Source organism: Lycium ferocissimum, chromosome 7 (assembly GCF_029784015.1).
Source record: "Lycium ferocissimum isolate CSIRO_LF1 chromosome 7, AGI_CSIRO_Lferr_CH_V1, whole genome shotgun sequence".
Lineage (NCBI taxonomy): Eukaryota > Viridiplantae > Streptophyta > Magnoliopsida > Solanales > Solanaceae > Lycium > Lycium ferocissimum.
The window spans coordinates 67262832-67277940 of record NC_081348.1 but is presented as its reverse complement, the minus strand read 5'-3'; the positions used below and the strand labels follow the sequence as shown (position 1 = coordinate 67277940).

General features: G+C 36.4%; 1 protein-coding gene across 2 annotated transcripts; it reads right to left on the bottom strand.

The window, feature by feature from the left end:
* Positions 1-1961: 1961 nt before the first annotated feature.
* On the bottom strand, positions 1962-7758 carry LOC132061841 (uncharacterized). Of its 2 annotated transcripts, XM_059454500.1 has the most exons (14): positions 7316-7757; positions 5920-6053; positions 5711-5851; positions 5526-5637; positions 5109-5433; positions 3815-4028; positions 3655-3735; positions 3316-3571; positions 3083-3195; positions 2874-2972; positions 2742-2789; positions 2502-2612; positions 2328-2418; positions 1962-2244 (listed from the first exon to the last, which is right to left on the bottom strand). In XM_059454500.1, exons 1-14 carry the CDS (start codon positions 7566-7568, stop codon positions 2141-2143), a joined length of 2082 nt encoding a protein of 693 aa, XP_059310483.1. In that variant the 5' UTR covers positions 7569-7757; the 3' UTR covers positions 1962-2140. The 2 variants fall into 2 exon arrangements, with proteins under 2 accessions (XP_059310483.1, XP_059310484.1); XM_059454501.1 differs by lacking the exons at positions 1962-2244; positions 2328-2418 and having other exon boundaries at positions 2517-2612; positions 2742-2784; positions 7316-7758.
* Positions 7759-15109: the final 7351 nt, after the last annotated feature.

Here is a 15109-nt window from a genome sequence, read left to right as displayed (position 1 = left end):
ATAATAGCTAAAACCTATCCATATTCGGATTGGGAAGGACACAGTCTAATACTATTAAAGTTAATCCAATATAGTGAATTATTTCAACAATTTGGCTATCTTTGCAGAAGTGATTCATTTTCTTAAAAATCATGTATGTATATCCAATGCATGTTCATATCGATTAGACTTTGAATTAAACTATTAACTCAACTTCATAATCATGTGATACTTAGATCATTTACAACATTTGAGAAGATATAATCTTAAAATTGTCTCACAAAATTTGGCCTTAGCCTTGAAAACTTGAAATTTGTTTTGAAAAGTGTTCGGACTTAAAATTAATCTGAACATAGACCAAAATGTTTGAAAATGCGGCAGAAATTCTTTTGTCTCCATGCTGAAACTAGTGAGCTGTTATATTCAATGTTTGAGACTATTCTGAAAATTCCTTTTTCATCCCGAGATATCTTATCTTTTGGGGTAAAAATCTGAACAAAATTGTTTGTTTGGACTACTACAAAGGCGTATAAGAATAGAATTGAACATTCAAAATGAATGTTATGAGTTATGACATGAGACTCCATTCGTATTTAAAAGGCCAAAGTCATAGATGGACCCCTGAACTTGTCCTGATTTTCCATCTAGACCCTCCAACTAAAACGTTGACCATCTGAACCCCCGAACATAAGATAAATCGTGCCCTTTGAACCCCTCGTGCCGTACCGGGCACACACGTGAAGCTCACATTTTTAAACGAGTAGCGTGAGAGACCAATTTTTTTCTTTTTTTGAATTTTTAATCATTAAAAATAATTTTAACAAAAACTCTATTTAAATAATTAAAAAAAATTGAAAAACCCAACCCATCCTCTCCGATAGCCCACTTCACCGCCGCCACTGCCTCCTCCTCCGCCGCCTCCTCCGCCACCGTCGCCGCTTTCTTTTTTAAAATTTTTAATCATTAAAAATTAATTTTAACAAAAACGCTATTTAAATAGATTTTGAAGCGGCGGCGGCGGTGGCGGCGGCGAAGTGGGCTATCGGAGAGGATGGGTTGGGTTTTTCAATTTTTTTTTAATTATTTAAATAGATTTTAAAATAGAGTTTTTGTTAAAATTAATTTTTAATGATTAAAAATTTAAAAAAAGAAAGCGGCCGCGAGGTGGGCTATCGGAGAGGATGGGTTGGGTTTTTCAATTTTTTTTAATTATTTAAATAGATTTTAAAATAGATTTTTTGTTAAAGTTAATTATTTTTGTTGATATGGCTTATTTAAAAAAAAAAAAAGCAGTAACATGACATGGCTCCATGTCACTCGGTCTATTTTTTCATGTCACAAAGCAAGTGAGTTCACGCGTGTGCCCACTGGCACGAGGGGTTCAAATGACACATTTTATCTTATGTTCGGGGGTTCAGATGGTCAACATTTCAGTTAAGGGGTCTAGATGGAAAATCAGGACAAGTTCAGGGTACATCTATGACTTTGGCCTATTTAAAACTCGAGACTTTAAATTGACCTGACATTTAACTGGTAATGTGAGGTTGACTTAGTCCTACATTGACTTATTTGAAAAATGAAAACAATTATTGAGTTAAACTACTAAATAAAATTAAAATAGCTTGAGCTTAATTTAGGCTCTGCTTTGGGTCTTCATCTGGTTTGAGAAAACGAGTAGTCGATATTTTTTCCTGTGCAAAGATAATATTTTTCCATTCCAAAGAGTAGCCCAATTAAAATAAACAAAATTCAATGGGTTAAGATAGTAGAATTTGAAAAGATATTACCAATGTATTACGGTGATTATCTCACTCACCCATAAAGATTTTATGTCTTTCTTTTTCCTTAAGTTTTCTGGCCAATATCATGTTCTTTGTTACTGAAAATGAAGAATTTGAGGTGTGGACTGTGTCAGAAGCAACAGGGCTCAGAATTCTTGATAAGGTATGGCCAGAAAATCTCCTAAAACTTTTCCTAACCTCGAATCACACGATCCGGTAACAAATTGAATAAAAACTAAGCTATTAGTTAGTACTCACACGCCTGTTTCACTAGCAAAAACTAGTAAATGCACATTTGTGGATGTAATAGTAGTTAATTACAGACAGATTGGCTAATGGAAATGGAAACATTACTAGTACTGCTTTTTATACATTGGTTTCTACCTTTTTGAGCTAGTTGTAAGTAGTTCACTTTCAAGTGTCACTACCCATTCCTGAATGATAGAGTTGACTTCCTCTGGTTTCTCATCATGTGGGCAATGGCCTGAAATATGGATAGTGCAACATAAGAAAATACAAATAGATTTATTGCAGGAAATAGAAAAATTAAAGCTTTCCATGAATTACCAGCATTTAGCTCTCTGATTACAATTCCTTCACAGTGTTCTCTCAGCATGGCTAACCTTGAACGCGAGTCAGAAAGTGGATCTTTCATTCCCTAACAGAATACAGCAAGATAAGCATTAAAACTAGTGAAATGATGAACAAGTTTCATGCCAATAGATTATATGAATGTATTACCTGCAATAGAAGTACTCTCTTCTCAAATTCTTGCAAAAGATAATTAAGAGGGACAGAAAGATCAAAGCTGAAAATACTTTCTAAGACCACCACTACACCAGGGTCATAAGACTGGAGATTTGTCAAGGCAGTGCATCATAATAATAATTATTTGCAATACGATAGTTGTAGCACTTAAAATATTGTCCCAAAATATACTTGACAAGTTAAAAGATCACAGATAAGTGTCAACAAGGATACTGCTCGCAGCATCTCTTGGATAAGCCACTCGTCTGCACGATCACTTCTCTGCAGAAAACAAAATTAGCTGAGGCTAACCAGGTTATCAAAGGCAACAAAAACACATGATGTCAAAATCTAAAGCACACTTACAATTGGATAGCAACTTCTCACTGTGTTCCTAAGATTCAAACGCAAGAACACTGAAAGGAAACGAGCACCTAGCCAGGCTGCTCCTGAAGTTTGCCTAACCTAAAATATACAACAACCTCAATTTTCCATGAACCTTTCGTTTAAATGTTACGGTCAAACATTAGGAAGAAAGTCTATAATGATTAGATTGATAGGTTCACATTTCTTACATCAGAATGGTATGCACCAGAATATCCAGGAATAACATTGCCAGCACTGTTCAAAAGGATCAGAGACTTCACCAAAGCAGGCCAAAGACGAGTAACAATGGCGGAAAAATAGCCTGGTTAGCACAATCAACAAGACTAATTAAGAACAAAAGATGGAAAAAATAGCAAAATCAATGCAAAAATTAGTGACTGGTGCATTTCTGTTTTTGACCGCTAAACGTCCTGGTACATACCACCAATTGAGTTTCCAACAAGATGGACAGGTTCTCCCACTACTTCAATTATGAAATCTCTGAGCAATTTAGCCCACACAACTTCAGTGTAAACAATATTTGGTTTTTCTGATTCACCAAACCCCAGGAGTGTCATCGCCCAGACTCGATTTCCACCTTGCGCAATATCATGTATATTGTCACGATAATGGCTCCAAAAAGCACCAAAACCATGCACAAGAAGAAGAGCAGGGCCTTCATCCCCGGTAAGTGTATACTGAAAACACACAATAAATGTCAGTAGACGACATCACAAAATAGCTAGAAAAGTATACTACAATCTTCAAAAATCTCACTCACATGAATCAGATGGCCATTCCATCTCCAAATCCTAACAGCGGAACTAGCTTCCTTACTTCTTAAAGCCAACAGCGTATACCACTATGACAGCAATGAGGTTCTTATTCGTCAGAACTTTTATCAGTAGATCCAATAACATTCATATTTTGATTCAAAATACCTCTATTGAACACACAGTATCAATTGCTGCAGCAACCGTTTTGGCCGAGTATCCAAAAGGTGATATAAATCCAGCATTTTGTTTTTTCTCGTATTCAATCGCTTCATAATAGACTCTTCTTCTGGAAATTATTCCAAGAAGAAGAGCAGATCCAAAAAGGGCACCAAATGAGGCTCCTTCCCGAGTTTCAGCTGCACGCAGTTTTTCATGTACCCTGGAAAATGAAGCCAATTGGCAGCAGTTAACATTCTTTCCTAGAAATCTAATGTTTCTGTAACGTAAATCTTAATTACCATAAGCCAAATAGTGCAGATACAATAGAGGCTGCAGATAGGAGACAAGCAAAGCAGTAAAATTACAAGGCCTTAAAGCTTCTAATCGAGGGGTCTCAATGCCCATACTTTCTGTTTTGTTTTCATCAATATGTTCAGCTGACAATCCTTGTCCTTTTCTTTTCCACTTATACTAGTTCAAAACAGAAGGATCCGATGTCCAATGTCTTCACAAAGCCCCAGTTAAGTCACACAGTAGGCTAAGCAGTTAACCTTCAGAATTCTTTCTCAAAGCACTTACAACAGCTTCAGAGTTGAAATCTTGAACACATTCAAAGAACCGTACAGACCTAAGGTCGGTGAATAGGAACTATAAATCTACTGAAATCATCTTTCTCAAAAGCATTACTACATGCATCCATGTCTATTTGAACTATATTCTCTAAGAAAAGATTGATTCCCAGAAATAATTATCAGCACAAAATACTATGAACGGATATTTCCGCATATCTGATCTTAATGTTGGAAGTGATATCCATCAACGGGAATAGGACACTTGTAGACTCTGTCACTCTGCTATAATAGCTAAAACAAATGATCCTGAAGTGACTAATTTCAAGCTTGCTAATGCAATCCAATATTGGTTTAAACTAATATCTTTTGTTTATAACCTAGGAATCCCCGAGGGACAGCTGGCACTCCGCGAATGTTGAGTCTACCCCTCTATCCTGCTCCACTTAATTCACAGATCGTGTCTTACCACTGAACCAAAGCCCTTAGAGCTTGTTTAAAATTATATCTACAACTAAATGAACTCAAAAAGCAGTTCAAACCTTTCTCAATGTTCATTGGTATAGACTATAGAGGGAGTAAATAATAAAACTGTGGTTTCGGACAGCAAGAAACATTTATAAATATATGAACGTATCTCGCCTACAAATATCTGAGAAGCTTTGATCAAGCAACCAAATGATTTCATGGGATTAAGTGACACATAAGGAAAAATAAGAGGGGACTCATACTCCTGCCATTCATCTCGGGAAGTGCCCCCCAGATATCTCAAATATGCAGACAAAGCATCCAACACTAGGCTTGTACCACCTCCCACTATATTTCCACATTGTGTTACAAAAGCTGATTTTACAGGTCTCTTCCTCTGAATTTTCTTGAGAGTTGAATCACTTAGACTGTTTTCATTGAACTCTTCCTCTCTCAGACCTTGAACAACACTACTCAGAGTTGCAGTCTGGGCTTTCTGCAATTCACTTGTAGAAGAAGATCTGTTTCGGGACGTGCCTGCATTGCCATCTATATATTTCTTCAAATCTTCTAATGTGGGCAAAGAACCTATTGCATATATAAAATGTTGTGAGCAAAGCAAAAAAAAATGATAGATATCACAAGAGTATTGCACAGGGAAAAAAGTTGTCAGATGATACCCCAGGACAAGCTCAAATCTGCTTTTGGTAACACTTGGGAAGAAAGAGGTGACGTAGAAGGCAATTTGAGCTTCTTGAATTCATCGTATGATTTCGGTAAAACCTTTAAGCTCTGGAGAAGTTAAAAGTCAGGAACTAAGAATTTTCTTTTTTTCCTCCCTTACATAAGAAAAAAGCATTAGTACCTTGATATCATAAAATGGAGTGTTCCATATTACAAGTTTTGGGGTCCCCGATATCATATCCAAGGTCTCTTTTACACCTTGTACTATTCTCAATAAGTCAAACTCTACCTCCTCCTCTGCAAATATGTTGGTAGCCTTGACCTGTTCCAATCCTTGGATATAAGTGGATGACCGCCTCATTTGAATAAGCAAATATAATATGTAAGAACCTCTTTGACGAGCCCTTCTATGACACTCTCCGCAGTCCCGAACCTGATCATCAGATTAGATCCTTGCTCCTTCAGTGAAATCTTCAGATCCTCCAGCGCAAAAACAAGTAATTCCAGCATCTCATCAGAAAATCCTGTGTTAAAATGTATTTCATTAGGAGGCTAACTCATCTATTAGACACAGCCAGGCTTACAACAACAACAACAAACCCAGTGTAATCCCATAGGTGGGGTTTGGGGAGGGTAGAGTGTACGCAGACCTTACGCCTACCATGAGAAGGTAGAAAGGTTGTTTCCGATAGACCCTCGACTCAAAGAACGATGGAAAACAGGCAGTAGCAACAAGCAGATACAACAGCAAAATAATACGGTAACCAAGGCTGGACAAACAATAGGAAGTAATAGAAATCCAAAAATAAGGAAAAACAAGAATAATACTAATACTCTGAGAAAGGAAAAGAAATACGCCCGATTGCCTACTAACCCTCTACCCTAATTCTCGACCTCCACACCCTCCTATCAAGGGTCATGTCCTCGGTGAGCTGAAGTTGAAATAAACTTTGAAATGTTTGCACCCTTGAAATAACATTACTTTAAATCACATACCCATTTGAAATAAGAGTGTATATATGTACAAATCCATCTGACAATGATTAGACACTCCACATAATTTTGGATTACATTTTTGTCCTTAAACTTGAACAAAATACATGAGTAGTTCACCTGACTTTTAACAAGTGGATAATACTAAACATTTGAACAGAAAGAACTTTTCGTGACCTCACTTGAAGTTCAAAAAATCTTGTCACTCTTCTGCTTTAGCTATCTTCAATTAAAGATTTCCAATTTACACAAAGTAGGAACATCACTATTTATTTTCAGTGCAAAAAATTAATAAATGGGTACCTAGCTGCAACTAAACGTAGAAAATCACAAAATGAAAAACCAAAAAGTTCTTTAACTATTTATTTTGGCAAAATACATCGATAGACACCTTAACTTGGCCTCAACTGGTAACTAAACACTCCAATTTTGAGAATGCACATCTAGACACCTAAACTCATCCCAACTGTGTCAGTTGAACACCAACTTAAAAACGATCATCTAGACACTTTCAAAATTTATGTGTCAAGTTGGAGCGTTCAACTGGACAGTGGGGATGAGTTGAGGTGTCTAGATGTGCATTCTCAAAATTGAAGTGTTTAGTTGTCAGTTGAGGCCAGCCAATATGTATTATGCTTTTTTTAACACTCTCGCTAAAGAACTTTGAAGAATTAAATTTAATTCAAGTTTTAAACTTTGATGTGATATTTTCTCATCTAAATATTTTCTTGTATAATCACCAAATATAACACATAAATAAAAGGAATAGGGCCGGTTAAGAAAGTATACTAACTCTCAAGAATGCGGGGATCGAAGATGTATAAAGGTACAAGTGTCCGATGCATAGAAGAAGCTAAAGCAATCCCAGGGTGATCGTCGAGACGAAGATCGTGCTTGTACCATACTATAGCTCCTGCCGCATTATCTTTCTTCACAGCACCAGGTGCTTTCATTTTCACTGACATTACACAAGTACAACAGAAAGAAGGAGTTTTGGGGACTGATAGTGAAAGAAAACGGGGAAAAGAAAGAAGAGCCATGCCCATCGATGTAAAGAAATAAGGGTTTGATGGGACTGCAAATCCATTAATGTTTTATATGCAACAAAATTGAAGGGGTTTTACATGCTTCTTCAACTGAGGTGGTCTTAATTGTGGCGGAGAAAAGAAGCTGAGATTTTGAAAAGAAAGAGATACAGAGTTGAGGAGGCCAGTGCACCACGACAGACACTTTGGACATACTACAAATTTTTATTTTTCAAATAAGTAATTATTTTTTGGTTAGTTTTTGAAAATGAGCTTTTCAAGTTAAATTTAAATTATTATTTTCAAATAAAATATATGTTCTAATATCATTTTTCAAGTTTAACTTTGTAAACCTTTTTTCCCAAGTTTCAACCTGTAGCGACCCGTTAGGTCGTTTTGAGCTTTTGGACTCTTTTTTCCCAAAGTACCTTCATGTAGCTATAAAATGGTATTGTTGACTTGCGGGGATGGGTGAAGCGATTCCCGAGGCAATCGAGCGAGTATCGGAGAAGAATTAATAAAATTGGAAGTTCTTTAGTTAAGGAAATGGAAAAGTTTGACCAAAGTCAACATCGAAGGTTAACGAACTCATATCGGAGTTTCGTCGGCTCCATGAGGTCCGGAACGTGATTTATGACTTAATCGAGAAGCTAGTACGGATCCCGAGGGGATCAATTGTGATTTGGACCTTTGGTTGAAAAACTAGTTAAGTTGAAGAATTAGAGTTGATCACGGTCAACATCGGGTCAAGACGACCCAGATCGATGTTTAGAGTGCACGAGAAGGTTCGTAACGTTTTTTAAGACTTAAATGCATATTTAGTATGTGTCCGGGAGGTTCCAGATGAATTTCGGGGGTTGAATTAGAGTCAGAGAACTTAAGAGACGGTTGGTTTTGCTAGTTTGCTTGTGTCAGCAAATCCTTCTTCGCGTTTGCGGGTGGACCATCACGATCGCAGAGAAGGGTGTTAGGAAAGTGTCACATCGCGTTCGTGTGGTGTAGTTGGGGTCGGGACGGGACAGTGAGTGTTGGCCTTTGCATCAACAAAGGGTTACTTCGCGTCGGGATGCTCTTTGCGAGAGCGTCCCGCGTTCGCGAAAAAGGATCATGATTTGGACAGTGTTTAATTCCCCAATCCGAAATCATATTTCATTTTCATATTTGGAGTTCTAAAGCTCAATTTGAGGTGATTCCAAAGGCAATTTGCACGATTTGGCTCAGGGGTAAAATTCTAATCCCTATATTGATGTTTCCTTTCATTAAATAGCATTTCAACACATGATCTTTGGGTAGGGGATTGGGGGTATGGAACCCTAAGTTTGAATTTTGGTAAATTTTTTATTTGGGATTCAATACATGGATGGATTTAGCTAATTTTATGGATTTAGACTAATTAGGCAATGAATAAACTGATTTTCTAATAAAATTCCAGTTTGCCCTTAGGAGCTAGGGTTTGACTTTTGGGTTGACTTTTTGAGCCCGGAGATAACTACAACAATATGGTTGTCTACGAACTCGTTTACTTATCAACATTGGGTATTTGATAGATTGGGAGTGTTCCAAGGCACTTCAGAAGGGGAAGACAGTTTCATGATTCGTTTGCTCGACCTTGAGGTATGTTGAGACTTTCTAGACTTCGCTTGAGTGACGTTTTCGATATGTAAAGATTAATAATATCAATAATAAGGCGAGAGAGAGAGAGAGAGATCTCGTACCCGTGGTGTTATGGGCATTGGCACGAGTATTAGGCCATGTATGGGAAATATGAAATCGTGTAGTTACGGATTGTAATCCAAGAATGCCAAAGCATGTGGGCATTAGATGATAACTAGTTGACTTGATTTGCTTGTTGTGTGCTCATATCACGTTATTGAACATGTATGCTTGTGTTAATCAAACTGGTTGTTAGGCCCAAGAGCCATCTTTACATCCCGTACTCATACTACACTTGTTGCACTCTTTATGGTGCAGAGTCAAGCCCGAGCATGAATGGATCCCACGAAGCTTTCTAAGTCTGAAGCATTCACTTTTGGAGATCATGGTGAGCTGCTTGGCTGATTCGCAACACCATTATCCTCTATCTTATGCATTTTTGTCTTCATTTTATATTTCAAACAATGTATTAGTGACTTCTGACTTGTACTCATGTCCTTGAATCTTGTACACATGATACTAGTCTTAGGTGGTATTTTGTTATTTCCGCAATTTTATCATTAGTAAAGACTCAATTATGGATCTGTTGTTAATCGGTTTTGGCTTACTTCTTTTGGGTGGAGTAGGTGCCTTCACAGCTTATAAGTTTTGGGTCGTGACACAACCAAATTCATGTGCAAACGCCTGCTTGGTGTTGCCATAATCCCGTTCCTTTGAGCATATTCTTTGGAACAGAAATATTTTTATAAAGAATTACTTCATCTGTGTATGTATAATAATTTTAAAAGGGGAAATTTCAGAAATGTACAATTCTGTCACGCCCCGAACCATGGCCTGGGCGAAACACGACACTTGGTGCCATACTGCATGTGGCCGAGCGAACAACATGGCTTGCTGAATCATCATGAGGCATACATGAGTGGAAATATAACATGAATGTCATGAGCTTTTATAAAACATGAGAATCATAACATTAATAAAATACTAATTTAAAACATGAATGCGGAAAGATCGTAGATGAGCCAAAATGGCTATTTGACTCTGACATGACATGTCTGACTAGTCTAGTCTATGAAACCTCTACATAAGTCTGAACATGAAATCATACTCGCTGGGACAAGGCCCCCAGCATACCTTTAAATGTATATCTTATCATGAAAATAATAAATAATAAATGTCTAAGCCCCGGAAAAGATGGGGCTCACCAACAAGTTGATAAGTGCGAAGTCCTACTAGGCAGATGCGTCGTCCTGTAAACCAATACCTGCACCGTGAAATGCAGGCCCCCAGGCAATACAAGGGGACGTCAGCACGTTGAATGTACTGATATGTAAAGCAACTGAATGAAATAACATGGGACATGGAAATAACATAATAGAGACTGAACTAAAACATGATCATGAACATGAGTACATATACATATATAACATGTGTAAAGTATCATGAGTAGGGAGGGCGATAAATATACCAAACAACATGATGGTACTTGCGTCCTACCGCAAAACACTAAATACTTTGTCGGGGACATGAGATTTAATAATATTATGAAAGGATCCAGTCATTATGAAAGATCGTCCAAGCATGGGTGGAGCGATCCTCATCTACGGCAATACGTAATTTCAGGCTATTTGAAGCCTTCTCGGTAATTAATGCAACTTCCAAAAATATGAACATGAAAAATAAGTGGCATTTGCTGCCCATGGCTTTTCATGAATCATAACTTGCAAGTACATGGATATCATTCGTATTACCTTGTATGAACTTATAAGCCATATATAGCTTTTCTTGAAAGTATCATAATAGTTCATAAACTTGCATATAGGAACCCATGGAATGTAAAGTATGGGTTTTCATTGATTATGGACAGATTCTCAATAATCATAATGATGTATCAAGAACACAATGAAGAATTTATAACAATTTAATACATAATATAACATGGGGCATGGACCTAGGGTTATCATGAACATGGTTAAAAACCCTAGTTTTCATAAAGCTTCATACTTTATGGAAGAAGAAGCGTGGGGAAGAACAATGATGTTCCCACACATAGACAGCAACCCTACATACCTGGTAATGCTCCAAGCTTGAAATAAAAATCTGAACTTGGAAGAAGAATTCTAATCCTTGGTCTTGATTCCTTTAGGTGGGTTTTCATGAAAACCCTATGTTAAGAACATGAAATTCCTACTTAGAATTCATGGTTAATTGATGGAATTCACTTAGGATGGTCTTAAGGAGCTTACCTTGATGCTTGGAGAAGTTGAGAGGAGAGAGCTTTCGTGTTAAGGCTTGAGAGTAATGAGACTTATGAAATAAAACTGAATTCCCGTCTTTTAATTGTCACAGTCGCGGCACTGTTACGGACCGTGTTATGGTCTGTAACACATATTACGGTCCGTAACACTGGACCGTATCGCGTGTCAAAATTCCAGAGAGGGTCTAAGTTCGAGGTTGGGTTACGGACATGAGATACGAATCGTATCTCGTGTTACGGTCCGTAACGATGAACCGTCCTTTGGTCCAAGTTACGAGACGGTGATTTTTCGAAGCCTTACCTATTACGGTATGAATGACGGGTCGTAACACACGTTACGGTCCATCCATTGAAGCGTAACGCTGGGTTTTCTGAACTGAAACATATTTTGGATTCCAACACTCTCCTTCTTGGGTTTCTAACCTCCTAAGTCATGACTATGGTTTAGTACGGATTTACGAGGTGTTACAAATTCTCTGACTTACATTGCAAAAATATAGCCCAAAACTTACATTGCAAAAATATAGCCCAAAAACACTTTTATACAATGTTATACACTTATATACAAAAGACAGGTACGTTATGTATATAGGTGTATGAAAGTGTATAATGTGTAGGTATATACACCAAAAGATATAATTATACAATATTATACACGAAAATACGTACTTATACACATTTATACAATATTGTACAAGTGGATATAAACATAGATTTGGACTAGTTTTGAATACGAATTGCACTTTTATATAAGACAAATACATCATGTATATAGGTGCATAAAAATGTATAATAGTGTATAAGATGTGTACCCATTGCAATTATACACACACATGTGCCCGTTGCAATTAAATTTTGGATTTTACTGATAGTTACTCTAATATGTTTAATTGAATAAAAGCTAAAGATCTTATTAATTCCAGAAAATCCATATACAAAAGCAGAAAAGAGATCGACGTTATCTGCCAGCAATCTAATTTCTCGAAGTAGTTTTAGATGGAAACTCTCTTTGTAATGAAACTAAGAGTAGAAGTGAGAGAAAGGAGGCGAGAGAGAGAGAGGGGGGAGGGGGGGGGGGGCACAGAGAGAGAGGAGGCACAGAGAGAGAGGGCGAGAGCGAGAGAGAGAGAGAGAGAGAGAGAGAGAGAAGAAAAGGATGAGGGAGTGGGTCATTTTTTGTAAGATTTAAAAAGGTGGGTCAATTTTGATAGCATTGTTACCCTAATTATCATAAAGTGTAATTATTCCATTTTAAAATTATGTTTAAAAATAATTTTTTTAAAATGGAGGAGGGGATTACAAGGTGGGGAGTCAAAGCTACACCAACAAGGTGAAAGTTCAATAGCCAACCAACTAATTATCATAAAGTGTAATTATTCCATTTTAAAATTATGTTTAAAAATAAGTTTTAAAAAATGGAGGAGGGGATTACAAGGTGGGGAGTCAAAGCTACACCAACAAGGTGAAAGTTCAATAGCCAACCAACTGAGATTCTAAGATCCCTCGTTTAAAAATAGTTTATCTGACGGTTTTCAACTGGAACAACTTTAAGAAAGAAATGAATTTTTTTTAAACATGTGGTCTAGATAAGCTATAAATATTTGTGTGCCTGTAATTCATCAAGGGTAAAATTAAAATTAAATTATTTTTAAATAAAAAAATGATAGTCTTTTTTAAATAAATTAAACATAAAAGTATTACATAAATTAGAATTGCGGGAGTAAATAAAAATCCACCTTTGAATTGCTTTTTATTTTTGAAATTTATTTTGTTTTGCGTAACTTTTTTTATAAGTCAAACTCCTCAGATTCAAAATGCTCTGTTGGTTTTGGCCCTTAAAAAGCATTTTAAAAACTTAAAACTAAACGTCTTGAAGGTTGAATCGTGAACAAGTCTGCAAGGTAAGATAAAAGCTCGGTTAATCAAACATTTCATCGGAATTTTCTATTTATATTTATTTATCAATTATAAAATGCAAGCATTAAAAGGATGTTAGAAAAAATGTCGCATTAATCCAAGGCAAAAGACATAGATTGACCCCTAAACTATACCAAAAATCTCGATATCACACTTAAACTATTATGACGACCTATTACACCTCTGAAGACCTTATAAGTGAATTTATTTACCTCTCCGATGACCCCAACCCAAGCGCATTCTTGTCGACATTTTTGTGCGCGTGAACACTGATTTTATATGCATTAAAATTTTAAAAATAAAACAATAAACACCCACTTTAATGATCCCAACGGTAATAAAATAATTCACCCACCCCTTTTATTACCCTTCACGACCAAGAACCCTAATTTTTCTATCCCAAATTGTGAAAAATCAGCCCAAATTCGAAGCTCAAGCTCAATTATTTTGAAGGAAAGGAAACTAAATTCAAATTTATTTTCCTTATTTGATTAGTTCCTCACTTTTTTACCTTTTGGATTCATTATTTTCCCGGTAAATTCATTTTTTGAAATGTCAAAGATTTTTCTGCAATTTTGTTTAAATTTTTTGAAATGTTTCGTAATGAGCTCTATTTGATTAACTTTATTTGGTATTTTTTCTGGTAATGAAGGTGGTATAATGGCTAAAATTTGCTTAAGTAAAATTTGTAAGGAAGAAGATGATCATGAGTTGAAGGAAGTGAGATGCAAACATGGATTTCTTCTGCCTTTGTTGACTTCTTGGACCACAAGGAATCCTGGTAGAAGATATTGGAGTTATCCATACTATGGTGTAAGTGAATTTGATTTGTTTTCAAGAATTGAACTTTGAAGAGTTCGGCGACTGATTTTTTTTCTTTATTTGATTAAATGTAGGGTGCTAGATCATGCGATTTTTATCTTTGGAAGGATGATGAGATTGACCGAAGATCCAAATTTGTGATTTCTAAACTAGTGAGAAGAATTGCTGAACTTGAAGCATCATTTGAAGCTTCTGGAAAAGGGTATGATAAGCCTACTAGGTCAAAAAACTCTGTGGAAAGCAAAATTGATATGAACAACATAGAGATTCAACTGGACAATTTTGGAGAAGACATTAAGAAGATGAAAGAAAAGGAGAAGAAGTGGAAGAGCAAGTTGGCTAAGTCCAAGAAAAGGGAGAAAGTGCTTTGGATTGCTCTGTTGTGTATTTGTATTTTAGTTGTAAGTTTGGTGTTCAAAACAGAGTTGTCTCAATGAAGTTGTCCTAAGCTCTTGGTCTATTTGTTTTTGCATTTTGTTATGGGATTGCAATATTTAGTCTTTTGCTAGGACTTGTTGGTGTTGTTGTTATGAAATTTTATTTTTGTGTAATGAATTGGTAATGATTTTTCAGATTGGTTGTCAATGAATTCTCTTAGTAGTTTGTTACAAATTGAAACTGCATTTGGTGTATATACTCTGCACAAAATGTTACATGAACTGCACATGTTGTGCCTAAACTGCACATTTTGTGTTGTCACTGCACATTTTGTGCAACAATATCCTGCCTAAACATTAATGCCAACATATACACAAAAGATAAGTGAAATGGCAGTCACAGCTGCATAATCATTTAACCAAAAGAGAGTGAGTTTACACATGACAAAAATGTGGTTCTAAAGCATTAACTATGCGTAAATGCAGTCACAACTGCCAAACCATATTCTTAAGTGCAGTCACAACTGCAAAACTAG

Excerpts from the sequence above, each read along its gene's own strand:
- LOC132061841 (XM_059454500.1), bottom strand. The coding sequence starts at position 7,568 with ATGGGCATGGCTCTTCTTTCTTTTCCCCGTTTTCTTTCACTATCAGTC. Across the intron at positions 5,852-5,919 it reads TAGAAGGGCTCGTCAAAGAG|GTCAAGGCTACCAACATATT; the intron begins GTTCTTACATAT and ends GGATTGGAACAG. Across the intron at positions 2,245-2,327 it reads AATCAGAGAGCTAAATGCTG|GCCATTGCCCACATGATGAG; the intron begins GTAATTCATGGA and ends TCCATATTTCAG.